At 36.3% G+C, this 27733-nt stretch overlaps 1 protein-coding gene across 4 annotated transcripts in view; it reads left to right on the forward strand.

The window, feature by feature from the left end:
- The window catches only part of CNKSR2 (connector enhancer of kinase suppressor of Ras 2), a 258137-nt gene that overhangs the window by 188914 nt on the left and 41490 nt on the right, over nt 1–27733 (forward strand). For all 4 annotated transcript variants that reach the window (XM_061177887.1, XM_061177888.1, XM_061177889.1 and 1 more), the window contains 6 exons: nt 10212–10260; nt 10680–10852; nt 12896–12969; nt 13264–13335; nt 20128–20195; nt 26687–26787. In XM_061177887.1, the coding sequence (XP_061033870.1) occupies nt 10212–10260; nt 10680–10852; nt 12896–12969; nt 13264–13335; nt 20128–20195; nt 26687–26787 (537 nt within the window). The remainder of the gene's footprint in view (nt 1–10211; nt 10261–10679; nt 10853–12895; nt 12970–13263; nt 13336–20127; nt 20196–26686; nt 26788–27733) is intronic.

The following is a 27733-nucleotide window of genomic DNA, read 5'->3' on the forward strand; positions in this document are numbered from 1 at the left end:
TTAGAGAAAAACTGGCATTCTTGGAACGAATTACAATGACATGGCAAGAATTCCATGATGAGAAAATATGTACAATCTATCAGAGCAACAAACCTAGAAATGAAGGTGACCCAAAACTCTTTAGTTTCAGATTCTTTAAAATGAAGCCATAAAGTCAGTAGCCAGAAAATTTTCCAGTAATTTTGATTGTCATAAAACTGCTGACAAAATTATCATGCCATATACATTGACTTTATTTGAGATTCTTAGGTTTTGTACATTCTTCATTAGAGGTGATTCTTTTGTATTATTTTTTCTCTGTTTTCTTTTACATATAATTTATTTCCTTGTCATTTAGTAGCCTTCAGGAGGCAAATCTGGTTCTCTCAATTTTTTCTGGTCATAAACGTTTCTTTGTCATAAAAGATGGGCAAGCCTACCCCTATTTCTCTGACACCTAGATGTCGACATTTTGTCAAACAGAAGTGTCAGGAGGAGGCACTGTCCTAGTTCTGCTTTTCACCTATTTGAACTTTCTGCCTCTGTCTCATGTTGTACACATTAATCAAGCACCCCAAAATAGCTGTATCTAATATGGCTGGTGATAAGTACTTTCCATACATGGTGGAGCTTAAGCATAAACTAAGTGCCTTTCAGTGAATAATCTAGCATTGTGTTAAGATTAACACTGATTGCAGGTGTACATAATTCCTAAAACATCAGTAATTGGGTGTGCATTGGTAACTAGCCATTTTTCCCTTTAAGTCAGGATCATGTACAGTTAGTGCTCTGTGAGATATTCTAAGAGCATCTGGTCCAAGTCTCTGGTCTTGCAGATGAGGAAACTGAGGTCAAGATTAGTTTCAGTGACTTGTCCATAGTCATATCGCTGGAATATGGAGAACTAGAAGTCAGGTCTCCAGATCACTACCACAGTATTGTTCTCCTGGTACTGTGGATTCCATTCTTGCTGAAACATAAACATTCAAAGTGTATCACTCCAGCTGGTGTGTTGAGAATAGGCTGGAGGTGGCTGGGGGTAGTGTGGAAGCAGGAAGACAAGATAGGATCTGGCCAATTCAGGTGAGAAATGATAGGGGCTTAGCCCTGGGTGCTAAAGTGGAAGAGGTGAGAAGGGCATGGACTCTGGATATGTTTTGAAGGGAGAGTGGACAGGATGTGCTGACAGATTGCATATGAGATGCCATAACTCATAGCCTCACTCTCCGCACACATAGGTGGTCAGTTAACTGTTTGATTCATGCTTTCAATAGAAAATTATATGTCAGGTCCAGTGTTAGGAGTTGAGCAGAGAGTGGTGAGCTAAGCAGATGGTTTCTGCCTTTGTAGAAACTAATGCAGTAGTTAAAAACCACGTGTTGAGAAAGTGAACCAAGTAATTTTAAGGCATTGCATAATAATCAGCAGTGTATCAAGTGAAAAATTGCATAACACAATGAATCAGCTCCAAGAGATTTCTCCTGTGTAAAGAATTAGTGGAGAGGCAGGTTTGCCTTATTTGGATCACTGATTTCCTTATCAGTATTGACATAGGGTTTTATGGTTGTGCTGAGTTCAATTAACACTGTTAATTACAATTACAATGACATGGCAAGAATTCCATGATGAGAAAATATGTACAATCTATCAGAGCAACAAACCTAGAAATGAAGGTGACTCAAAACTCTGTAGTTTCAGATTCTTTAAAATGAAGCCGTAAAGTCAGTAGCCAGAAAATTTTCCAGTAATTTTGATTGTCATAAAACTGCTGACCACCACTTATACTATAATCGCTCTTCTTCCCACCTTACCACTTACTGTCCAATAGGAAAGGAGAATCGCCTTATGGAATCTTGTATAAGATTCACTTACCTCCCTCCTTCAGAATCTGATATGCATGATATTCTTTTGATGAAACATTGACCCTGCCCAACCTGAGTTTGACCTTCTCTAAATTCCCCCCAATTACTGCCTTTTTGTTCTTGTTTGACTCATAATTTATTAGAATGCTTGTTATTTTTAAAAGCATGCTTATTTTTGAGTGTGTGTAGAGCCATTTTCAGTCAATATAAAGTCAGGTTAACTTTATTGACAGAATCCAGAGCAAGCTCACCCACTGTCCTCAAAGACCCAGCATGCATGCAGTGCCTCATCCCCACCCCGTTCAGCGCAGAGTTTCTCTCTCATGCACTAGAATGGCAAGACCACCATCAACAGTAAACTTGTTCAGTTCTATGCTGTTATTTCATGTAAATGGAAGATTTCTTGATATACTGTTTACTCCCATTACCATCTTACCCTGCTTGCTCATATTGAGACTTTTTCTGCTGACACACAATAATGAGAAAGTAAGGGAAAATACGTTTCTTTGTGAAATATTTAAGTCTCAAAGGCTCTTGTTTATTTGTTTATTAAAAAGATTAAATATGTGGAAATAGTTGTCATTTGTCCCAAGAGTTTCAAATTGCTAAGCACCTTTTCTTATGTATAAGAAATAAGCTATTGGTTTGACTAGTCACTGAAGAAATCTTGGAACTTTGCAGAAAATTACAGTAAGAGGAAGTTGCTATATTGCAACAAGAGAGTATTTTGATTGCAAATTTTTCTGTAAGTGTGGCAATTTGCAACTTGAGAAGAATTTAATAGTAGCTGAGCTTTCAAAATGTAACACAGAAACTGTCATTTTCTTCCACAATTAAAATAAGTGCTTCTGAAAGTTTCAGGATAAGAATGACCCAAATTACCCTCCCCCTCACTTCCTCATCCAGAAGAGGGGGGAATAGAGTTTGAACAGAACATCTGTGGACAAAATGAAAGACAAATGCTCTTTTCAGGCAACTGTCTGAAAAAGGAATCTTTTATAGCCAAACAGAATACTGTTGCATGCATCGCCATGGTTAAGAAGAGGATCAACAATGCTTTCATAATGGCCTTTTATTTTAGCACATTCTATTTTTATGGATTGAATTGTGATTTCAACACATCCATTCATAATTCATCATATAATTATATGCATAAATATCTTTTGACACATTTAATGCGCTTTGCCCGCCACATCTTGAATTCAAATTTAAACTGTTAAGTGCACTAAGACAATCTCATTACAAGTAATGTTAAAGGAGATTGGATAAAAAGGAATTTTTTCTTATCTACCAAAAGGAACAGTCTACTAAAGAACAGAACATCAGTAATATGCTGTACGTGGATTACTGGAGAAAAGACACCTGGCTTGTTTATTGCCCACTGAAGGACTTCAGGTTAAAACAATCAGTTAATTAAGACTACATCCTGGGCTTCCCTGGTGGCGCAGTGGTTGAGAATCTGCCTGCCAATGCAGGGGACACGGGTTCGAGCCCTGGTCTGGGAAGATCCCACATGCCACGGAGCAGCTGGGCCCGTGAGCCACAATTACTGAGCCTGCGCGTCTGGAGCCTGTGCTCCGCTGGGCCGCGATAGTGAGAGGCCCGCGCAGCACGATGAGGAGTGGTCCCCGCTTGCCACAACTGGAGAAAGCCCTCGCACAGAAACGAAGACCCAACACAGCAATCAATCAATCAATAAATCAATCAATAAATAAGAACGTGAATTTCTTAAAAAAAAAAAAAAAAGACTACATCCTGTGTTCTTTGAGGGTGGTTTGTTCAACTTTTATGCACTCAACCAGTATTTATTTAGTACTTCCTCTGTCTTACACAGAGGAAGTACTAAAATCCCTGTTCTAGTCAAAGGATAAAACAGTGCATAAAACAGTCAGAATTCCTCTTCTTTCATATAGTTTATATTTGGAGTGAAGGCTGAGTAATAAACAAGAAATATACGTACTTTTGGTAATGTTAAGTTCTAAGGAAAGAAATAAAGCAGGGAAGGAAAACAGGAAGTGTTGAGGATGATAAGGATAACAATTTTAGATAGGGAAGCCTGGGAAGAATTTACTAAAAAGGAAGCATTTGACTAATGATCTGAAGGAGGTAAGGGAGTAAGCCACAAGAGTATTGCTACCAAACCCAGGTTCGGCTGCTTGCTGCTCATAAGCCAATAATTCGAGAGGCAAGTGTCAGTAGAAAGGAAAGGTGCTTTAATCAGAAAAGCTGGCAGTCTGGGGAGAAGGTGGACACGTGTCCAGAAACCGACTCTGAAGATTCTGGTCAGCCATGACAGTTTTTAAAGGGAAAAATGGGGCTGAAGAATCTCAGTGAATCATCAAGGCAGGAGGTTGGGTTCTGCATCATTCTCCATTGGGTGCAGACTGGCTGACTCTTTCTTCACATGTTATCTTGCCTGCATGATCTGCCTGCAGGATTGCTAAGGGAGCTTTTGGGGGTAGAGAGCTAGTCATTTTTTAACTGCTTAATTCTTCATTCTTTCTTCTTTTTATCTAGGAAAAGAATCAACAAGTTAGACAAGGCATGGTGTGCATTCAGGAGAACATAGGTCAGGAGTTAGTTTCAATTGCTTAGTCATCTCATTCTTATAATTAGGTTATTTTAAGGTTAGAGGGGAACAGAAATGGGCCAACAGGAAAGGGGCAAAAGAGCTGCTTTCAGTATCTGAGCAAACATTTCAGACAGAGGGAACAGCAAAGGTATAGGCCCCAAGATGGGACTCCACTCAGCAGAATCTAGGAACAGCAAGTGTGGCTGGAGCAAAGTTAGTAAGGGTAGGCGCAGGAAGCAAAGGTAACAGGGGCCAGGTCATACAGGGCCTTCAGGGTCAGTGGAAGGATTTGGGCATTTATTCAGAGTGAGATGAGAAGCCATTGGAGAGTTTTCATGATCAAATCATATTTTAACAGGATCACTCTGGCTCTTATGTTAAAAATAGAAGATGTGAGAGCAGAGGAAGGGAGAACAGTGAGGAGATATTTTAGTGATGCAGGTGAGGGATGATGGTGGCTTAGACCAAGGTGATAGTAGTAGTAGAGATGGTAAGAAAAAGTCATATTGTAAACATATTGTGAATACAGAGCTGATACAGCTTGCTGCTGGATTGACTATGGGCTATAAGAGAAAGGAAAGAGTCAAGATTGACTCTAGTATTCTGGGTGTGAGCCACTGTGGGGAGAAATGGAATTGCCATTTACTAAGGTATAGAAGACTAGGAGAGGAGCAGATTCGGTTGATGGTGGTGGATATCATGAGCTCAGTTTTGTACATATTAAATCTGTTGAGTTAGGCAGCCTGCAGCTCAGTCAAGAAATCCCAATTGACTATATAAATTCATAAGTAGCTAAAGCTCAGAGTTTGTAAACATTCTTAGGGAGAAAGTTCAAAGAACTTTCACCCAGATGCTCACTACAATAAACAGAAAGTGCTAGTGATGGTGTTAGAAAGATTTTATTGAATGATGATTCAGGAAAAAAGATAAAAATATGTTTTTTAAGAGAATGGACCTTCACAAATGTTTACAAAAGGAGTCTATTTTTGGTGGTCAGTAAGCCTTATGAGCTTATACTTTGAATTCTCTCTCTCTCTCTCTCTCTCTCTCTCTCTCTCTCTCTATCACACACACACACACACACACACACACACACACACACACACCCTACCCCAAACACAAAAAGATACAGTCATGGTCAAAAACAAGATCTAGTCTCCAAGGACTAGAAGAACTAGAAGAAAGAACAAAATTGCACACAACAATAAATGGGAACTAAAGCCATATACCTGGTAGTCTCTGAGTCCAGAAAGAGCTAGAAATGACTGGGAGTCTACTCTAATGGGGATCAGAGAACAAATGGACCACAGCTATGTCAGGAAACTGAAGATTGACTCACTGCGTGAAACCAACTGGGAAGGCAAGCAGAGCTTCCTCACCCACGAGTATAAGGAGGTTGAATAAAGATACAGCAATTGACCAGAGTGCTGACTCATATAAAGGTGATTCTTTCCTTAGTAAATGGAAATTATGGGAAATCCAGAAAACCCCTTAAAATAAAATTTGAAATAATAACAAGATGATTAAGAACACTGAATATTCAGAAGCACTAATACCAACTAGACATCCTGGATGTGTAAAATATAGTCAGTGAAATAAACACTCTATAGGTAAGATATACTTCAGACTGTATAAAATCAGAGAGAGAATTAGGAAATTGGAAAACAGAGAATGAATTCACCTAAAAAGCATTGCAAAAATATGAAAGATACATAGATGATAAATTGAGAGGTACCAACATAGGTCTAGAGACAAAGAGAGAGAGACTAGTAAAGAAGGCCCTTTGAAGAGATAATGCCTGAGAATTTTCAGAATTGAAGAAATAACACCTTCAAGTACAACACAATGAATGTGAAATGGGATTAATTAAAATCAGTTATAACCTAGACACATCATAGAGCAACTGCAGAATATCAGGGATAAAGAGGAAAATATTTTAAAAGCTACAGAGGGACTAAAGACAAATTATAACTAATGACAGAGTAGCTACAGATTTTTTTTTAATTTATTTATTTATCTTTTTTTTTTTTTTGGCTGTGTTAGGTCTTTGTTGCTGCGCGTGGGCTTTCTCTAGTTGTGGCGAGTGGGGGCTACTCTTCGTCGCGGTGCATGGGCTTCTCATTGCAGTGACTTCTCTTGTTGCAGAGCATCGGGTCTAGGCGTGCGGGCTTCAGTAGTTGTGGCATGCAGGCTCAGTAGCTGTGGCTCGCGGGCTCTGGAGTGCAGGCTCAGTAGCTGTGGCGCACGGGCTTAGTTGCTCCACGGCATGTGGGATCTTCCCAGACCAGGGCGTGAACCCGTGTCCCCCGCATTGGCAGGCAGATTCTTAATCACTGTGCCACCAGGGAAGTCCCTAGCTACAGATGTTTTAAGGGCAATGATAGATGCTAAAAGAAAATAAAGTGATACATTCAGAATGCAGAGGGAAAATTATTTTCAACTCAGAATTCTATACCCAGCTAAGGTATTATTTTATTTAAGAGTAAAGGGTTTTTATATTTTCAAACATAAAAATGTAGAAGTGTTTGCTACTCACAGAGTGCTATGAAAGAACTCCTAAAGGACATACTTACTTGAGCATGAACCTGGAAGAAGGGTGATCTGAAACTAAGAAGAAAAATACAGAAATAAAATATATTACAAATTTTCTGTCTCTTGAGAAAAACATTCATCATCATTAAAGCAAAGATTCCAGGCCTCTTTCTTTTTTAAGTTGGTCATAATACCTTATATGATCTGCTATGTTATCCATTATAGTCATGTGTCTGTTCTTAATGTCTTGCTCTTATTAAATATTTCATGATATCACTAGAAACTGGGAAAAATGATACCAATTAAATATCTGTCACTCAGAATGAATAATTCCATCAGTTCTACTAGAAAAGACTACACAAGATTGTAAATCTGCACCTCAAGGTATTTAATCATACTTGCTGATAACATGAGGAAACCTTCACTGTCAGGATTTATTTATGTGTATGAATAATGAACAATTTCTGATACAAGTTTTTAAGGAATCTTTGAAAATGAATCTGTTTCAGGGGTCCCCAAATCACCCACATGTCCAGTGATTCACTAGGACTCAGAAGCCTCAACATATAGTTGTACCCACAGCTAAGATTTTATTACAGTGATGCGGCAAGGGTATACAGCCAGATCAGTAAGGAAAAAAAGATACCCATGAAATCTGGAGAAATCCATGTGCAGGTTTCCTGTGCTCTCTCCTTCTCATGACAGATCATGCAGAGTGCACACTTCCCCAGCAGCAAAAATACAGTCACATGTGTGTAGTGTCTCTGCCCAGGGGAGCCCATTGAAGACTCAGTACCCAAGGATTTTAATGGGTTGGTTACATAGGCATCCTCTGCCTAGCAACTACTTTTCCTTTCCTGAAATGAAAGCAAGTGTTTAGTCCCCAGGTGGGCAAAATCATCTCATCGCTTAGGGAAGCTTCATGTCAGTACAGGGAACTGTTTACCAGCCAAGTTCCCAAATGTCAGCCGAGGGCCAACCTTGCAAGCAGGCCTTTCTAAGATAGCAGCCTCAGGCCTGCTATATTACTCTTTTCTACACAGAGACCTATTTCCTTAACGGTAGTTTTCATTGTTTTTTCCATTACTTTCAAAAGCATATAATTCAATTAACTCTTTCATTTTAGAAAATGTCACATCACTTGGAAAAATAATGACGTCTCTCTTAAGAGAATTTCATTGTAATGTTTACAATATTTTAAAAAGACAGCTAAAGCTTTGCTTCTTTGAATGATGGATAAATCTGTATTGTGTGCCTAGGAGTTCTTAGGTTCCAACAATATGTATACTGATTATGCTCTGCAATCATGATCAGTATGAGAATATATTTTTATAGGGAAAGAAAAGATAATCTTGTTAAAAAAGAAAACCTGGAGAGCATAAAATATGTTTTTGTGTAGATTTTAAAGTAGACCTTCAGGTTCTAAGAAATAATGTGCAAAAAGCATAGGAAGTACATTATATAACTCAATTCTTTTGAGCTGTCTGTTATCCATGTAGCTTCCTAAAAACAAACCACCCCCATCTTTGTCATTTTTAAAAATAATGAGCTGTAAAATTATAATGATTACTTGTGGGAACACAAAGGGAAAAAAACCCAACCAGTAATTTTACAGCCAAACAATTTAGGGAAAATAACTATATGTAAATTAACTATACTTAAGCACACTAGCCTGAGTTATTATTTGAGTTATTATTTTGAAGCAAAGTGCACTCAAGAAAATTAACATAGCATGATGGGTTTTATCTTTTATGCTCTGTCTCCAAAACTGATTGTGAATTTCTGTAGCCATGGATCCTGCAAAGTTTTATATACACACACCCCCCGCATATATATGTATTTATATTGCTTTGACAATTGGGTGATTATTTCTGCGTTACACTGAATGTCAGCAAATTATCTGACCCTTATCTTTAGGACTAATATCCACCCATAACATTATATTCCTAAGAATTATGTAAACCATATATAAATCATGAAAATTATTATGTAAGTAGAATGTTATTTTACAAGCAAAGATACTAAATAAGGAAGTATGTCACAGAATACGAATTTACTTTATAAAACCAAGGCCAGCAAATTTTATGTAGACAAAATCCAATTGCCCCTTACAGATATAAAGAAGAATCTGTTACCTAAAATTCGTTTTGAAGGATTATCTGTGAATTAAAATTACACATGCTATCTCTCTACCCTGTTAGCTAGCTAATCATATGAACATAATTAACCTTATTTAGACCAGTGAACAATCTAGTTTAGTAGACTGTCTGACTGGAACCAGTGATTTATAGTCATTAATTGAAAGCTAGACCAGTCATACAGTTGTGGGTTTTTCTATTAAGACATTACGCTATTCTGGTCCTTAGCGTGGAATAGACTGATATGTGGGTTTAACTGGGATGGTTGTTAGCTAGGCAAGTATGATGCAGGAAGTATATAGCTCAAGGAAATGGTTATAACGATGTCCCATGGAAAGCAAGTGGAAGAAGAGAAATAAAGGCACAAAAGGTGGTAAAGTCAATAAATTGGATGCCTCAATGAAGATTTCCTAAAAATTGCTGGGTTGGAGGTATTGTACTATGTAAAACGGAGATAATGGAGGCAGTTGTTGGAGTATGCTTAAGAGTAACAAACATAGGGTCATGGGGGTGACCCATGGAAGAGTGGAGAAGAGTGGAGAAGTAAAGAACATTGGAGATGAGGGACTGAGGAACCAACATACTGACATCACCTACATGAAGATTAGTTCCCCATGATAGAGACAGAAGTAGGTGTGAGAAGAAAATATTGATTCAAGTGCTGAAATATTTAGCAACTGAAGGGGATGGCCTAGGAGATCAGTAGCTGATGGTGGCTTATGGAATATAATGAAATTCAAAGGAACAAGTGATAGTCATACTTGCCTGACAACTTCATAAGATTTTGTGGGAATCAAATGAGATATTGCCTGAGAAAGCACTATAAACCCCTAAGAAAGGTAGTGCTCTGCATATATGAGCCCTCAGTTTCAGGCCTGCTTTGTGTCCCTATTTCTCTGCCTACAAAATAAAGACAAGGATAATATTATTCTCTCCTGCTTCATGAGAAATTAGAAAGTTTAGCAGCATGATATATATGAATTTGTTTTGAGTCTTTGGAAAAAGAAGGTACTTTCGCTGACCGGGGTTCAGAGTCACCGTTCAGCTTTTGAGTGTTTTCTGCAGCTTGTTGGCACTCCGATGGCACCCTGCGTATCAAATAACATTCTTCCCTATCTTTGTTTTCAGACATTTCAGCAGTCTTCTCTGCAGCACAAATCAAAGAAGAAAAACAAAGGTAAGAAAAGGAAATGAAACATTTAGCTGCTTAGTTTGCACTGGGATAATCACCAGCACAGTTCACCCATCCTCTCTTGCCTGAGCCCAGTGTGGTTTGGAAGAGAACAACCCCCTAGCACAAGAGCTACCAAGACCGGCTTCTCCTTCAGGTCAATTATGATACAAGGTACCTTTTGCAACACATGGTCTCAACAGGTTTTCAGACTGGGATCACGCACTTCGGATTAAATTGTATGTCACTCATGTGGGTGAAAAGGTATTAAAATTTTCCATAGTTTTGTATTCTGATGCAATGAGAAAATAAGAATTTTTAAGGTTGTTAAGTATCCAGACTTATTTTTATAATCTATAGATTAATCTTCTACCTTCACACCTATACAAAATTTAAAGAGCATTTTTACCCACTATTATCTTTAGGTCCTATAGCCGGCAAGAGCAAAAGACGGATTTCTTGCAAAGATCTTGGCCGTGGTGACTGTGAGGGCTGGCTTTGGAAAAAGAAAGATGCGAAGAGTTATTTTTCACAGAAATGGAAGAAATACTGGTTTGTCCTAAAGGATGCATCCCTATATTGGTATATTAATGAGGAGGTAAGACAAAGCACATTTTGTTTTCTCATTCATTTTATCTTTAACCAAAAGAATCATCGTTTTGAGACTTACATTTTAAAATCATATAATCACCTTAAGGCTAATTCAGGAGACTTCTGCTGGTTATTTTTCAGTCTGCCTTCTTAAAATGGTTGCATTGTGGGGATCTGGAAAGGCAGTTGTCTCAATTATTCTAATGTAGCAACATATCTGAAATATAGATAATGTACAGTAAAATTCTGTATATCTAATTAAAAATACCAAACTAATTCAAGCAATAGCTTACTCAAAAGGATTATACATGGAAATTTGATAAAGATTTTTAAATGTCTTGCTTTTGTTCAAGGTTTTAAATTTTTTTCTGTTTGCTTTTTTGGGAGGAAGTCCTTTAGTAAGTTAAGTAAATTAAATTAATACCACCTGCATTTGTTTCAGTTTTTCTTAAGGAATAAATGAACTAGTAGACTAGTTTCAAAAATCTTCAAGTATTCATTTCATTTGGCCCAATAGGGACAGCAGGGGGAGGGTATATAATACATGCAAATTGTTCTTATGATTTCCTGTTTCATTTCCAGTAAACAGATTTATATCCAGAGTAATTATATAACCTGTCACATATCACAACAGATATACAGTATACCTTATTTTTTGATATTCCCTTAACTCTACATTTGCTTCCTTTGCCATAGCCATCTATCAGTTCACCTTAAGTTTTTTAAACAAAAATTTCTATTGTTAGCTTGTTTTTTCATAAAAATATATGTGGTTTAATGTAGTGTGCCGGCTAAAAACTTTTTGTATGCCAATCAAATAATATAAAAACATAACGTCTTTATGTTTCTCTTTATTTTAGATCACTTGTAGATTGTCTGCTGAATGCTATTCTGTCTTTCAGAGTTTAATGGAGAGATCATAACTACCCCAAAAGTATTTTAAATTGTTCACAATTTTTAATTTTAACATTAAAGACATCAAGGGTAACATAACACAAATCAAAGTTAAGAAATTTGAGACTATTGTATTTACCCTAAGATTGGAAGAAAAAAATGCTCAAATATTGAAAAATATTGGAAGTTACACTGCTCTTGCATATAGCACACACATTTTAGTCACTATCATTAGCATCAAATTTTATTAAGTTTTACGTATAAACATACACACACACACTAAAAGAATTGAGAACCCCTATTCTTTTTCTTTGAGATGGCAGATGGGAGTATAATGTCTCTTGAACTTGATATATAAGGAGCCATGAACTGGTACAGCACAGATCAAAGTTTGGGAGTAAAAGTCTGAGGAGTTGGCTCATGAACATGAAAGGGACAACAACATTTAAAGGGTTTAGCCAAAAATAATCTTAGCCTAGTTGTAATAACTTGCATCTGACGTAAGATTTTAGATAATTCTCCTGTCTTGTATTCCCATCCCACATTGGGGGGGGGCATTTTATGGATTTCATTCAGTTTTCCAAGTGAAACATGACTTTTATGTATATATAGCATGTAAACCAATTCAGATATTTGAAAATCAAATTAATCTCTTCATTTGTAAAATCTTGAGTACACAAAATAATTATTTAATTCAGGTTTAAGAGATTTTTTTTGGAGACAGAAAAGGAATTGAATTAGTAAATGTCCCTACATTTTATATCTGAACATTTAAAATGGTAGAAAATTGAATTGTAAATGTGGACTACAGTTATTTTATATGTTATAAATGTGTATATACATTTTGAGGGAAAAATTACTTATAAAACAGGTTTCACTTTGAGAATTAAAAATTTTTCTATCTTTATTTTAATATAAAAAGGATTTTTAAACATTTCTGTATGTATTTTAATTTGTACTATTCTAAATGTTCAAAATATACCTTCAATTTAATGGACTATAGCAGGTAAGACTGAAATTCTGATCTCTAAAATGTCTAATTTAAAGGATTAAATGAACTGATTTATTAGTATAGATATTTAAGGCATAGTTATATAGTAGCACCAGCTTCAAACCTTTGTATATAATACCCTAAACAAGAGTGTTGCCTCTTTAGGATGAAAAAGCAGAAGGATTCATCAGTCTGCCTGAATTTAAAATTGATAGAGCCAGTGAGTGCCGCAAGAAATAGTAAGTTGATTTTATTTGGGGCGAGGGAGAGAAAGGAAGGATAGTTTGGTTTTTTTTTTTAATTTCTAGCTTTTAAATTATAAGTTGCTTGTCTAATGCTTTCAAATTGAGGTAATAAGAAAGTAGTTTTGTGGGCAGAAAATTGAATTTTTCACTCATTTCTGTCATCACGGCAGAAGCATTATATATGTGAACTCAGATTAGATCTGAGGTAATTTTTATCCATAAAAATTGTTTGGTTCTAACTTATTTCCCAATTTGAAATAAATAAATGTACTCTGTTTCCTTTTGCAGTGCATTCAAAGCCTGTCATCCTAAAATCAAAAGCTTTTATTTTGCTGCTGAGCATCTTGATGATATGAACAGGTAAAGTTACTTAAATTTCAAAATACTTAGAAAGTCAGTTAGGCTTAGAATTCTGTTTTCCACATCAATGCCTAGAGAATAATGTCACTGAAGTTTCTAGATCAGTTTAAAATAAAATGGACCCAGCCATAGCTCCATGTAGCCATACCTAATTTTAAAGAATGGCATTTTAAAAAGTCAAAATAAACTCATTGACTTTTCGTCAAGTTTACCAAAAATGTGCCAGAATCCATATATAGGCCAAAAAAAAAAATCCACTGTAGAAAAAAAAAATTTTTTAAGTCCATTTCAAGAATGGAATGGTCTTCAAATTTATTCCCAAGTGAGGAAAAAAGGATACCCACAAAAAAAGCTAACTTTTCCAAGTGCTGAGTATTTATGACAGAATATCCATCTCAATAATTCAGGCATAGGCATAGTTGGTATATCTCTCTGTCACCTTTCTTCTATCACTGGACAGGATTGTGCAGCCAAGTGATTAGATGGCACGTGGTTATTTGGTGGCTCTGGGAAAATCTGGATATATATTTTTTCATTATCTCCAACATACTGCTTCTTGTTTCCATTTTGGCTCTTATGAGTTTGATCCTTTCTTCCTTTTTCTTTCCTTTCTCCTTTCCGTTTTCTAGATTTGTAGAAATTGGATTTAAGATTCAAAATTTTCCCCTTCACAGGTCTTTAGTAGGCAGTGCATGTTACATATATGATGTGCCAACAGTTAGGAAGACGCAGAATAGCATAGTGGTTAAGAGTATGAACTTTGGAACCAGGCTGTCCAAATTCCAGATGTCCCACTTAGTAGCTGTGTGACCGTGGATATAGAACTTAACCGCTCTATGTCAGGTATTAACTCTTTTTAAAAAATGGAGATAATAACCATCTCCATCCATAGAACTTTTATGAGGAGCAAATAAGAACACATAAAGGGCTTAGAACAGTACCTGCTAAATTGTAAGTGCTATAGAAGTGTTTGCTTTCAATATATATTCCTTTTATATACTTTGGGTTCTCAGGCCATATAACTTTCTTTGTATATCTCTAAAGAGTTAGTGTTCAGATATTTGTAAGCACAAAATTTTGCAGCTTCATAAATGTGCTTGAACTCGCTAAATGGACACTTAATATGCTTTTATAAATAATCTTGTTCTTTGACACTTCAGAGTATAGGCGTGATTTTTCCAAACCAAGGATATGAATACAAGGAGAGGGCAAAGAAAGGTGTTGAGAAAACTTAATAAAATCTTTTATAATTAATAGGAGAACTGAGCCTTTCTTTTATTGAAATATAATTGATTAACAATGTTGTGTTAGTTTCTGGTGTACAGCAAAGTGATTGTTTTATATATTTTCTTTTCTTTTCTTTTCCATTATGGTTTATTACAAGATATTGAATACAGTTCCCTATGCTATAGAGTAGGTCCTTGTTGTTTATCTATTTTATATATAGTAGTGTGTATCTGCTAATCCCAAACTCCTGGTTTATCTGTCCCCCCCTTCCCCTTTGGTAACCATAAGTTTGTTTTCTATGTCTGTGAGTCTGTTTCTGTTTTATAAACAAGCACATTTGTATCATATTTTGGATTCCACATATAAGTGATATCATATGGTATTTGTCTTTCTCTGTCTGACTTACTTCACTTAGTATGGTAATCTCTAGGTCCATCCAAGTTGCTGCAAATGGCATTATTTCATTGTTTTTTATTACTGAGTAATATTCCATTGTATATATATACCACATCTTTTTTATCCATTCATCTGTTGATGGACATTTAGGTTGCTTCCATGTCTTGGCTATTGTAAGTAGTGCTGCTGTGAACATTGGGGTGCATGTATCTTTTCGAATTATGGTTTTCTCCAGATATATTCCCAGGAATGGGATTTCTGGATCATATGGTAGCTCTATTTTTAGTTTCTTAAGGAACTTCCATACTGTTTTCTATTGTGGCTGCACCAATCTGCATTTCCACCAACAGTGTAGGAGGGTTCCCTTTTCTCCACACCCTCTCCAGCATTTATTGCTTGTAGGTGTTTTGATGATGGCCATTCCTACTGCTGTGAGGTGATACCTCATTGTAGTTTTGATTTGCATTTCTCTAATAATTAGCGATGTTGAGCATCTTTTCATGTACCTATTGGCCATCTGTATGTCTTCTATGGAGAAATGTCTACTTAGGTCTTCTGCCTATTTTTTGACTAGGTTGTGGTTTTTTTGTTGTTGTTACTGAGTTGTATGAGCTGTTTGTATATTTTGGAAATTAAGCCCTTTGTCAGTCACATCATTTGCAAATATTTTCTGCCATTCCTTAGGTTGTCATTTTGTTTTGTTTATGGTTTCCTTTGCTGTGCAAAAGCTTATAAGTTTGATTAGGTCCCATTTGTTTATTTTTGCTTTTATTTCTATTGCCTTAGGAGACTGACCTAAGAAAACATTGCTGGGATTTATGTCAGATAATGTTTTGCCTATGCTCTCTTCTAGGAGTTTTATGCTGTCATATTATATTTAAGTCTTTAAGACATTTTGAGTTTATTTTTGTGTAAGGTGTGAGGGAGTGTTCTAACTTCATTGATTTACATGCAGCTGTCCAGCTTTCCCAACACCACTTGGTGAAGAGACTGTCTTTTCTCCATTATGTATTCTTGCCTCCTTTGTCAAAGATTAATTGAGCATAGGTGTGTGGGTTTATTTCTGGACTCTCTATTCTGTTCCATTGATCCATATGTCTGTTTTTGTGCCTATACCATGCTGTTTTGATTACTGTCGCTTTGTAGTATTGTCTGAAGTCTGGGAGTGTTATGCCTCCAGCTTTGTTCTTTTTCCTCAGGAATGCTTTGGCAATTCTGGGTCTTTTATGGTTCCATATAAATTTAGGATTATTTGTTCTAGTTCTGTGAACTGAGCCTTGTATTTGGTTTCCATAATCTTCTCTTGATTTGCATGTTACCATTCTTGAAATTTCACACTAGCCAATCAGAATTTGGAGAGCTTATTCTCAAAATGAAAATGTTTATGTACTTGTTGGGGAGGGGTGGTACTCTATTTTGTGTTTTAACTATTTTATAATTCTACTGTTGTAGTTACTCACTATCCATTTTACCACAATTGAGCTCAATGCCCTTAGGATAAATATGAAGGATTTACATCATAACCAAACAGAAAATAAGTGGTATATATAATCATGTCCTCTCCTACAAGATAGATCCACTAGAACACAGTTACTTCCATCCAGGAGTTAACATAATTTAATCATTTGTGATACTTGCTAATCAGGGTCTTTTTAGGTTTAGAAAATAGCCTGTTCAAAAGTGCATTTTTATGAACTATAAAACCATTCTTGATCTCCATTCTCTACCCTGTGTTAGCAATAACTCAGAAGTGTATGATGTCACTAACTCTTCCCTAATACTCCTGTGGATGTATCTGGTTCAGGATATCAGAGAAGAAGCTAAACCAAACCCATATGTTTCCTTTTGTTGCCTTTTCTAAGCAATGGGTCAAAGAAAAAAATAAATAAATCTGATCAAATATGTCATCTCCACATGGTACATTTAAGAGTGCTGTTTTATGTAAGCCTTGCCATGGTGTACTACAACCTTCAGAATTAAATTGTCCTGAAATACTGAATCTTTTTTTAAAATTTAAGTATAGTGGACTTTTATTGTTTTGCCTTGCTTTTTATTTTTTGAATAAGCATATTCCTAATGTCTACTTTCAATAGGCAAGTTTATTAAAAATTACTTGTCAGTAGGACGGAGGAGAGTCAGTGCTGGCAATGTTCACAGAGGATTAGTGATGGGGAGAGACAGCCTCCAACAACTTTATTTAATAAGCTGATTGTTACATAACAGCAAGATGATCTGGGTGTTGGTTCATTCTATATGTAGTCCTTTGAAGGCATGTACCTAAGCCTTCAAAAGATGATATAGTTATAAATAATTATAATTGTATTATAATAATTATAAATAAATGCCTTACCTGGTTATTTCATAATTTCTAAAGTATTATCATATGTATTTTTAAAATGTAGTGCTAGTTTTGACAGGACCTAGTAACTGGAATGAAAAAGCAATCCTTAGATTTAATTTTCTTCTGTAAAATCCGCATGTGTGTATACACATACATATGCACACGCATACATATACATATACCCAAATATATATAACTTAGAATATTAAAATCTCACCATCTATTTTTTGAGTAGCTTTAAGTTTGATTGTGAGGTAATCTGCAAAAACACTTTTGAGCACCCTACCACCAATCCATCTGTTCCATCCTCAGAAATGAGCATTGAAACATTAAAAAAAACTTTTTTGCCAGCCTGTGTGAAATCTGTGGGAAGAAAACAAAACATCATGTTTCTCAAGTATTCTGAGACTTATTTACTGAATTCACTTGGCCTATGTATTCCTTTTCATGTCAGCACATATGTCCTTATAATTGTCAGGACTCACCAGTTTCTGTTTAGTGTGATTATTTTACATTTCTTCCCTAGTTCTTACTCTTGTTTCCCTCTCAGTACGTTATTCTGTGTCAGCTGTTGACAGCTTCATTGGAACATTCACCACAGGCCTAATCCTCTTATCCTTAAATATTGTCTGTCTCCCTCACTGAAGATACAGGCATCATGAAAACAGATACTTTGTTTCATTTATCTCTCTCTCTCTATCCTCAGTGCCTAGAACAGTACCTGGCACACATTAATATTTCTTAACTCAATTAATGCATATATATCTGCTGTTCATAATAGCATATAAACACCAAACCATAACTGTAGCAAGTGTTTGGGTAAGCATCTTCTAACTGAGGCCTAAGGACAACTTTATCCAAGACAGCAACAACAGTTGTGTAGCATTCAGCCTTTTGTGTCTATACATACAAGTTTATGCATACACTTTGTAAAGAGTTTTTATTGTGGACAGAATTTTTCTTCCTAAAAGTAGTTTAATTTTTAATTGTCTTGTGGAATTTAGGAATCCTGGAGCTCATCCAAGGCAGAAATTATGTCTTATTCATTTTTGGACCCCCCCAAACGTAGCTCATTGTTCAGCATACAACAGGCATTTAATAAATGTTGTTGAGCTGAAAAATTAAGAAGCCTCTTTTTAGTTTCCTTATTCATCTCATGAAGACCTCACTGCTCTTAAGACTTCTGATAAAATGAAATTTCAGTGATGTATTAAAAAGTAGTAAATATGAAGTACTGAATTAAAATTCAATAACAAGTGTTCCTCTAGTGGTATCAACATCATTTCCACCCAAAAAGCACCAAGCCAGTCTTTCCTAAGAGTGCTAAGATTCACCTTGTAGTACAAATTCAACCCCTTTCTTACTACAAATGACCTATAGACTAGATTTTAATTTTGACCTTTTACTAATGATTAGAGTCATTTTTAAAAGGTTATTTGTCATGAAGTTAACTTCTTGACTTACAGTTTATAATTTTCTGGATCGTGTATATATATCATGCTACTGAATTCATTTGATCCATTTTTTTTTTCATTTCTGCTCCAGTCCCTTCTTTACTTCCCATAGTTGAGGTGATCATTACATTGTAGGCTTTGTCAAAATAAAGGTGTGCTTTAAGTGACTTATTCTTAAAATTAAAGCTTAAATTTCCATGGATGTGATTTTGTCCATTAGAGAAACAACTTTCCTCCCTCCCTTTTCAAGATATTCTAAGTATCTGATGCACAGTTAACACCACTTGGCATAAATGATGATATGTATGAGTCACTTCAAAGAAAGTCATCTTCCACTTGACAGGGGAGATAATCTCCTAGGAGAAAAACTTCTCAAACACAGTTTTTTCCTAAAAACGTTTCGATCAGATTATTCCACAACTTAATGATGTTAACTCTACTAGTGATTCCAAACTTAACTCAAGCTAGTTTGGAAGGTTGATTCTTCCTTACTTTCTTATTTGGGAAAATATATGGATCATAGCTCAGGATTGACCAGTGGGAAACTGTCAGGTTAGTTTAAAGATTTTGTGATTTGATAATCTGATGCAGTGTAAACAGTTATCCAGAATAATGAACACAGGGAGAGACCTGGTGGGACAAAAGACGGAGATTGAAATAGTGCTTTGCTTCAGGCAGTTCCCTACATTGGCAATAGCAACTCTACTGAAAGAGGAAAGAACTAAGATTTATTTTTAAATTACTATTGTTCATGGAAATAAATTTTCAAGATCTAAACAGAGGTTAAAATTGTATATGCTCGTTTTGTCTTTGGAAAAACCTAATACCCTTGTATTTAGAGACAAATTTCCAAAGTATACTACTACTGAGATGTGTTTCCCTTTGGATCATTAAACTTAAAGGAGATTCATCAAAACTAATATTTCATAGTAAAACATATTTTGACAGGCAAGGTCTATAATTTTTTCCCTTCTCAGGACAAATTATATCTGATATTGTTTAAATATCTCTAAAGGAGCATTTGTTCTGAAGAAACAGAACAACAAAAATATTTGGAGTGCTTTTACATTTAGAGCAACAGAATTAATAGGGCTTTGGTCATCTCAAAACCCTTTATGTTACAGATGTTAACAGGTTTGCCCAAGACTTTTCTAGTGAAATAGCATCTTTAGTGTGGGAGCAGTCTGTACTACAGCAAATTATAGCTCATTGAAGACTCCATGTGTTAAGAGTAGCAAAAAAACACACCCTTTATCTAGGATTATTCCATAAATTCTTATACATTTTAAAATAACTATTCCCAAGAAAATAGTTAAGTATAAAGTATAAAAAATTCAGTTGCAATGTTACTGATTTTAATATTTGTTTTTTCAGGTGGCTTAACAGAATTAATATGCTGACTGCGGGATATGCAGAAAGAGAGAGGATTAAGCAAGAACAAGGTAAAGAAATACTTTTTTTTTTACTATTGTGTTACACTTCATTTTTCTTGCTGTTTTCCTATACAGTGATTCACTGCTATCACTTGAGAGAAAATGCGTATGTCAGTCTGTGGTTATTTCTCTTCTGTGCACTTTGAATCCAAACCATAGCATCTTATGGGTAAGGTTTAGTAAATTAAACAGGAAATAAACTCAAATTTTTGGAGCAGCTAATGTGGAGCTCATTCCTGTTTGTTGCCATCTTCTTTAGTCTACTTCCTATGGAGGAAAAAAAATCTTAAAAATTAAAAAGCCTAGGGTGGGAGGGAGGGAGATGCAAGAGGGAAGAGATGGGGGGATATATGTATATGTATAGCTGATTCACTTTGTTATAAAGCAGAAACTAACACACCACTGTAAAGCAATTATACTCCAATAAAGATGTTAAAAAAATAAATTAAAAAACCTAGAATTGGTCCTTTATATTGACCCAAGTCAAGGTCCTTGGTGGTGAGTTGTTTTTTCTACTTAGTGGTTTCACAGACATTTAAGTGCTCTTTTATGCAAAGAGCTCAGATGAATGATCCCTTCTTCCATAGATTATCTCATTTGCTTGTGTTCTTCAGTTCTGTTACTGTGTTAGCTCTGTGATCTTATGGAACTTGCCTTAGTATTGACCTCACATTTATGAAATACAGTATCCTGATGCAAAGTTGAAATCTTAACAAAAGCTGTGGTCACCGTTCTAAAAGTAGCTTCAGGGCTTCCCTGGTGGCACAGAGGTTAAGAATCCGCCTGCCAAATGCAGGGGACACGGGTTTGAGCCCTGGTCCAGGAAGATCCCACATGCCGCGGAGCAACTAAGCCCGTGCGCCACAACTACTGAGCCTGCGCTCTAGAGCCTTCGAGCCACAGCTACTGAAGCCTGCGCGCCTACAGCCCGTGCTCCACAACAAGAGAAGCCACCACAGTGAGAAGCCCGTGCACTGCAACGAAGAGTAACCCCCGCTCGCCGCAACTAGAGAAAGCCCGCGCACAGCAACGAAGACCCAACGCAGCCATAAATAAATAAATTTATTTAAAAATAAAAGTAGCTTCACATTTCCCAAAGAATGTTTGCTATACATCCCTTGGAAGCATAAATAGTTCTTTGAAAACTTTTGAGACATCCTGAAGTTAAAAGGATTCCACACATTGATACACATATTTCTAGTTGTGTCTCCAGTGGACATAGCCTGTTGGTTGACATGAAGATTCTGAAAACCTACTGTTTCCTCACGGAGAAAACTTTTTAAAACATCTCAGAACTAACGGTTAGAGAGATGTAAAGAAGATAACCAGATTCCAAAACCAATCTTTCAGCAAATATTTAGGTCAGGGGTCAGCAAACTTTCTGTAAAGATCCAAATAGTAAATATTTTAGACTTTGCAGGCCTTAAGGTTTCTGTTGAAACTATTCAACTCTGCTATACACACATGAAGGGAAGTGGCTGTACTTCAGTAAAGCTTTATTTATGGACACTGAGATTGAATTTCATAACATTTTTCACATTTTGAAAAATATTTTTCTTTTGTTTTTTTTATCCACTTAAAATGTAAAAACCATTCTTGATCCACAGGCTGTATAAAAACAGGCAAAGAGCCTCATTTGGCCTGCAGGCCACAGTTTATCAACCCCTGGCTTAGAGCCATGGGGTGAGAGAATGGGGGTGACTAGAGCAGTGAAGGGTGAGGAGATAGGGCAGGAAGATTTCCAAGAAAGAGCAAAATATGGTTACTGCCAATGGGAATTCAGCATCTTATTGAGACTCTAAAAAATTCACACTTGAAATTGCCTAAGAAAAAGTAAAGAGCAACATAAAGTAAATGAGTACTAATTTTTGCACCACATGCAACTGATTTAAAAAATTGCTAAGTGGCTGCAAAATTTTTTTAAAAACCTGAGAAGGAGGCAGGATTAATGAGGAAATACTTGGAGAAAGTAATCAGTGAGCCTGATGTAAAGTTAGCGGTGAAGAGGCAGAGAAGATATTTTGTTAAATATTAAAGTGTTTCTGAATAAGGCCTTCAGCTAACACTCTAATTGTATTAAGGAGAAATAAGCACCCATCCTGCCTGAAATTACATTGAATTCTAGTAGAAAAGATACTCTTAGTACAATATGGAAAGTGAAACATGGGAAAGTACAAACCAAATTCCATGGGAATGAGGCTGGAGAGATTCCTTCTAGGAGGGAAATGGGAAAAAAAAAAAATTATGTGAACTCATTATCTGAACTGGTTCTCGCAGGATGAGAAGTCATAAAATAAAACATTCCTGGAAGTGGAAACAGCATGAGTACTTCCACAAATAACATGGAAACCATCTCTATCAAATCACTGTGCACAGGCAAATCCCAGCCAGGACTATGAAGTGTCAGGCCAGTTATTGTCACATTTCTTCATTGTTAAAAGTTTATTCCCCACTTTCATACTTCTACTTAATTTATAGGCCTACAATTATAGTAAGGGAGCTAAATACACAAACACACACACACACCAGCCTTCCTTTTCAAATTACTTTAAAAAGCATGAAAACTGTTCTTTAAAAGTGCATATAGATTTATTTCTCAGTTTTTTAAGATGCAAGAATTAGAAGTGTGGGCAATGTGCCAATAGGAGAATGAATCTTGAAAAAAGTCAATTTGCATGAATAAGGAACCTTGGATTTTCAGGCTTCTGTATTTTATCACTCGACATTGCTTTGAAGCTGAGCATGGCCTTGATTTTAGTGGATTTCCTTTGTACTTGGCATTATATAACCAAATTTCATTATGGATGAAAGAACTGGTAAGTCATATTGCACATGCACGTTCCAAAAAATACTCATTCCATGGATTCATGCTGCCATAGTCTGTCATGTGAGTATTTATTTTAGTGCCTACTGGAACGTGGTAGACAATCATAGGTAGAAGCTAATAGTTACAGTTCAGGTCTCTACAACCAGAATCTCTGAAATAATTTAGATTTCCACCTAGAGTATACATTCATCAGGTACTCTAACATAGGTCAGAAACATATTAGACTTCCTACCTTATGCAGGATTAGGTCTTACGTATTCTATATAGACAACTACTGGATGCATGTGTCTGTTCCACACTTCTATAGAATTGTTTGACATCTAAGTACCATTCTCAGTAGTGAAGTTAAACTTGATACAAAATATAGCTCTTTGAGAATTGGGAATATTTCAGAAAGATGCAGAGGAATAACTGCCAAACACTGTTTCTATTTAAATACTCAGTACAGCTTGGAAGTGACTCTTTCATTGACTTAAATAAAAGTTTAGTGAATTGCTGTCTTTAACTACAGAAGTATAAAGGATATGGGGTTCTTTTTCATTATGCATTGTTTTACTTAGAGAAAACAGGGTTACACTAAATTCTGCCAAGATCATAATTTAGCTAATTGTCTGCTAATCATTTTTCTATATTTTTCCAGCTTCAAATCAGACATTCATGACACATTATTTTCAATCACACACGAGGTCTTTGTAAAGCTTTAATTACATAAAAGTGAATGAAATACATTGTATTTCTTTGATAGTTCTAGATGAAAAAGTCAATTTCTTTCAAATTATCCTTTTGTATCAACATGAGAAATAAAGTGGAAATTTTCCTCTTCTATTGATGGCACTGTTTATTCATGATTAGTTACTTGTAAAATTGAATATCACTGCAAGAGACATTAAAAGTATCCATTTATTTTGTGCTAAATAGAGAGCTAAGAAAAATAAATTAATTTGCTCTTAGAATGAAAATCAGACTGGTTTCAGCCTCTGGGCAGCAGTGTGCCTGTAATTTTCCACACAAATCCAAAATGCCTAAATTTTCTGTGTAGCCTCTTCCCTGGCATTGCTCTCTCAAAGACACACAGCTTAGTGTGTGAAATGAAGTTAATTTGCAAAGTGGTATTTCAGCCTTTTCTTAGGCAACCCAAGAAAACTTTGGTTTCATGGTGTTTTTTCTTTAGTAAACCAAGAATTACATCAAATAAAGGATTAGAATTCTTCCTAATTTAGCGGGGGTTGCGGGGGGTGGGGGCTGAGGAGAGAGAGAATCTCCTAAATCTGTCACTTGTAATGATAGCTATAGGGATCTTGATAAAATGGTGATCATCTCCTTCTCAGTGTGCTCATAGGACCCCTTGAGGTGCTAACTCCTTGAGACCCAAGGTCTCAGTGCAAAGGTGAAGGGGGAGCTCAGCACAGGTGCCATAGTTTCTGGAAATAGTGGGAAGGGTAAGAGCAGAGTGATCTTCACAAGCCTACTGCTTGGGAGCAGGGTGAGGGGGTGCTTAGTACCTCCACCTCCAGCAATAATTTCCCAGTAGTATTTCAAGCTCCCACAAAACTACCCAACTGAGGCCCCAGAGCTCCCGAATTCACTTTTCATTGCTGGAACTTGCTACAAGAAAAAACTAACGTCTAAGAAGATGAACACTAGGCATTTATCTCCTGTGTGATCTGGGTCAGACTGTCCTGGCATGCTACCTACAAATCCACCCAATATTAGGGATCTTAATATTTATTGAGTGCTTTCAAGATGCAAAGCGCTTGAATATATGTTACCTTAGTAGCCCACTCACACAACTCTGAAAGGTGGTTATTATTAGCCCCCTTTTACAGATGACAAAACAGACTCAAAGAGATTAAGTAACCATCACAAGAGCACAGAAATGGTAATTGGTACAGCCAAGCACTGAACCTACATCTGCGCGAGTATACAGTTCATGCTTTTCCCGCCAGTGTTTACTGGGTCCGTTTCTGGGTAACTACATCAATTCATATTTGAGGGGGAGACTTAGTATGCTGCCCATCACTGGTGTGATCCAATGTAAAAACCAGATCTCAAATTTAAGTTAACTAGTGTTTGCTTATCCTTTACTCAAAGGGAATAATTAAAGTAGGAATTGGATTTTCAGAGACCTTGTATTTTGAGGCCTGAATATAATAATCTCTATTGCTGAAGAATTTTGAGCAGCAGGAGGAGGGGGGCTTGAAGGATCATGAATATATGTCACATTAAATTCTCCCGCTAAGTCGTACAAAGAGTCCCAGTGATTTGGCCCTTCGAGGCTTAGAGCAAGGCAATTTCTTAGTTCAAACCGCAGTTCTACTACTTTCTATTTGGCATATTATAGTAAGTACTCAGTAAATGTTAGCTGTACTTATTAATCAGCACCACAAGGAAAATATATAAAAATATTACAATATGGGAATTCCTGGGTGGATAAGGGTACCTGTAAAAATATGTGCCATGATTTTTCACCTACATCTGAATATTAGTTAAGGTTCTTTTGTGATTTAGATTTTCATAAGAATAAGGAAACTTTTGTTTTAATAACTTTTCTTTTATCATTTGAAATTCGTATGGATAATACTTCTAGGTTTTTCCTTGTAAATCACATAAAGAATTAACCCAGCAGTTACAGGGTGGTTGAGATATTGGTAGAACAGATTCTGATGATTGGCCTTTGTGCTGTATTTTACTTACTTGACTAATGTATCTCTCAGAGTTTTTCCCCTTCCCTCTTGCCTGAGGTCTGCCAAGTCACTTTGTCTAGAGGCTTACATTTTCTACCCTTTTAAGTAGTTCTAGAAGTTTGGAACTTACAGCCCACATCAGCAGATTTGCCCTTTTGCGTTTGGCAAGAATCAGGGTTTGCCATGTGTTTCCAAGTAGAGGTGGGAGTATGGTGTTATAGAGATTCATGTCAGCATGACTCTGGAAACAGCGACTGTTAGATAACCAGTGAACTGAAGCCACAGAAGAGGATTGAGAACATTATGTTTGAAGCTGTTTATACCTGTAGAGATCTACAGCAACCTATGTATTTCTTTTTTTTTTTTTTCAACCTATGTATTTCTTCTTCGAGTGTTCATCTTTAGGATAAAATGATACACCTTTAAGAGGCATCATGTGACATCATTCATTAATTGAAGCTTTAAGTAATTTGGTCTGGAATCTAAAATACCCTAAACCTTATTTGACTTATGCAGGGTCTTTGTCTTAACTCCTTCTCTTTTTTTTGACGATGACAACAACAGAGCAAAATTTAATTTGTAGTGTTTGCCAGTTTCCATGGTATAAATACTCCCACCATGGCTGATTCTGAACTCCCAATGCAATATCAACCGTTGGCAAAATTCCTGAAAATTTAATAATCAGCCTTCTCAAGCTGTGACAAGTCAGCTCCAGCACCCCACTGGAGGCATATTGCCCTACCTAAAATTGTGGCTATGTGTAATTGCTTGCTTTAAAAGGAGGTTGGAATTAGGTGATTGTACTCTTCCTTCCTCCTCAAAACCCAACTGAAAATAAAAGTTGGTGGGCCTGGAGTAGCGAGTGCTGGGGAGCAGGGTGTCAGAATGGAATTTAAACTTCCTTTTGTTAGCTGGTAGTGTGTGTTCCTGAAAATATGGCTAGAAACTTTTAATGGAATGTTGATGTATCCATGTGTGTGAATTTTCAGATTACTGGAGTGAGAGTGACAAGGAAGAAGCAGATACTCCATCAACACCCAAACAGGACAGCCCTCCACCCCCCTACGATACATACCCACGGCCTCCCTCCGTAAGTTGCCAGTAGGAATATACTCAATATAGCATCAGATTCTTTGACCTGAGACATCCCCTTTGTATGTTAAAAAACATTATGTAGTTAATTACATGTCAGACCTTGGTGTTTTTAGGGGGAAAGAAAACAGGGAGTCTAAAAGCAATAAGGGAAAAAAATTTTAAGTATACAAAGAATATTTAATCAGGAGAAGCAGTCACCACAGATTCCACACTAGTAAATATCTTACCAGTTTTATTAAGAAAACATACCATTTGTGTCAGAGTAGCCTTCATGAAAATATCAACAACAAAAAAAAGTTTTCTTAGAAAAAGATATATAAATTGACCTTATCTATTCTACACTAACAAAGTTAATTCCTATGTCCTTTAGAAGCAATTGTAAAAATTTATATTATATCTGTATTGAACATGTTTTGGCATGTAGCTTTTCAGGCAGCCATGGGGTCTGGTTTAATGTATATGTGTTTATGTGGTGCTCTTCTTCTTAAGACTTCTTAAACCTGTGTAAATTATTCTGTGTATAGACTGTACCTTGATCTTTACAACTGTCCTGGTTTGTTTTATGCCCATTTCCCATCAGAATTACCGAAAGAGTCTCAATGCTGTCCCATTTTAGGCAATACATTGCATTGTCACAGTACCATAAGAGTCAATTCTGCCTATCTTGAGACTGAGTCTTCCAAATAAGAAATGGAAGCTGGATTTAAGTGACAATAGCAGCCACCTAATTCTACCTCTGTATTACTCCAGGGGGTTTTTAACAAGAAGGGTGCTATGCAAGATGTTCATATAATTCTAGGCCACTTCTCAACCTTGGCTGTGCATGAGAATCACCTCTGGAATGTTTTAGAAATGCAGATGCTCAGGCCTCATCCAGAGATATTAAATCAGAATATTTGGGACTGCAAACAGCTCACTGGACTGGACTGTGAACTTTTTGA

The sequence above is a fragment of the Eubalaena glacialis genome, chromosome X, assembly GCF_028564815.1.
Source record: "Eubalaena glacialis isolate mEubGla1 chromosome X, mEubGla1.1.hap2.+ XY, whole genome shotgun sequence".
Classification (NCBI taxonomy): Eukaryota; Metazoa; Chordata; class Mammalia; order Artiodactyla; family Balaenidae; genus Eubalaena; species Eubalaena glacialis.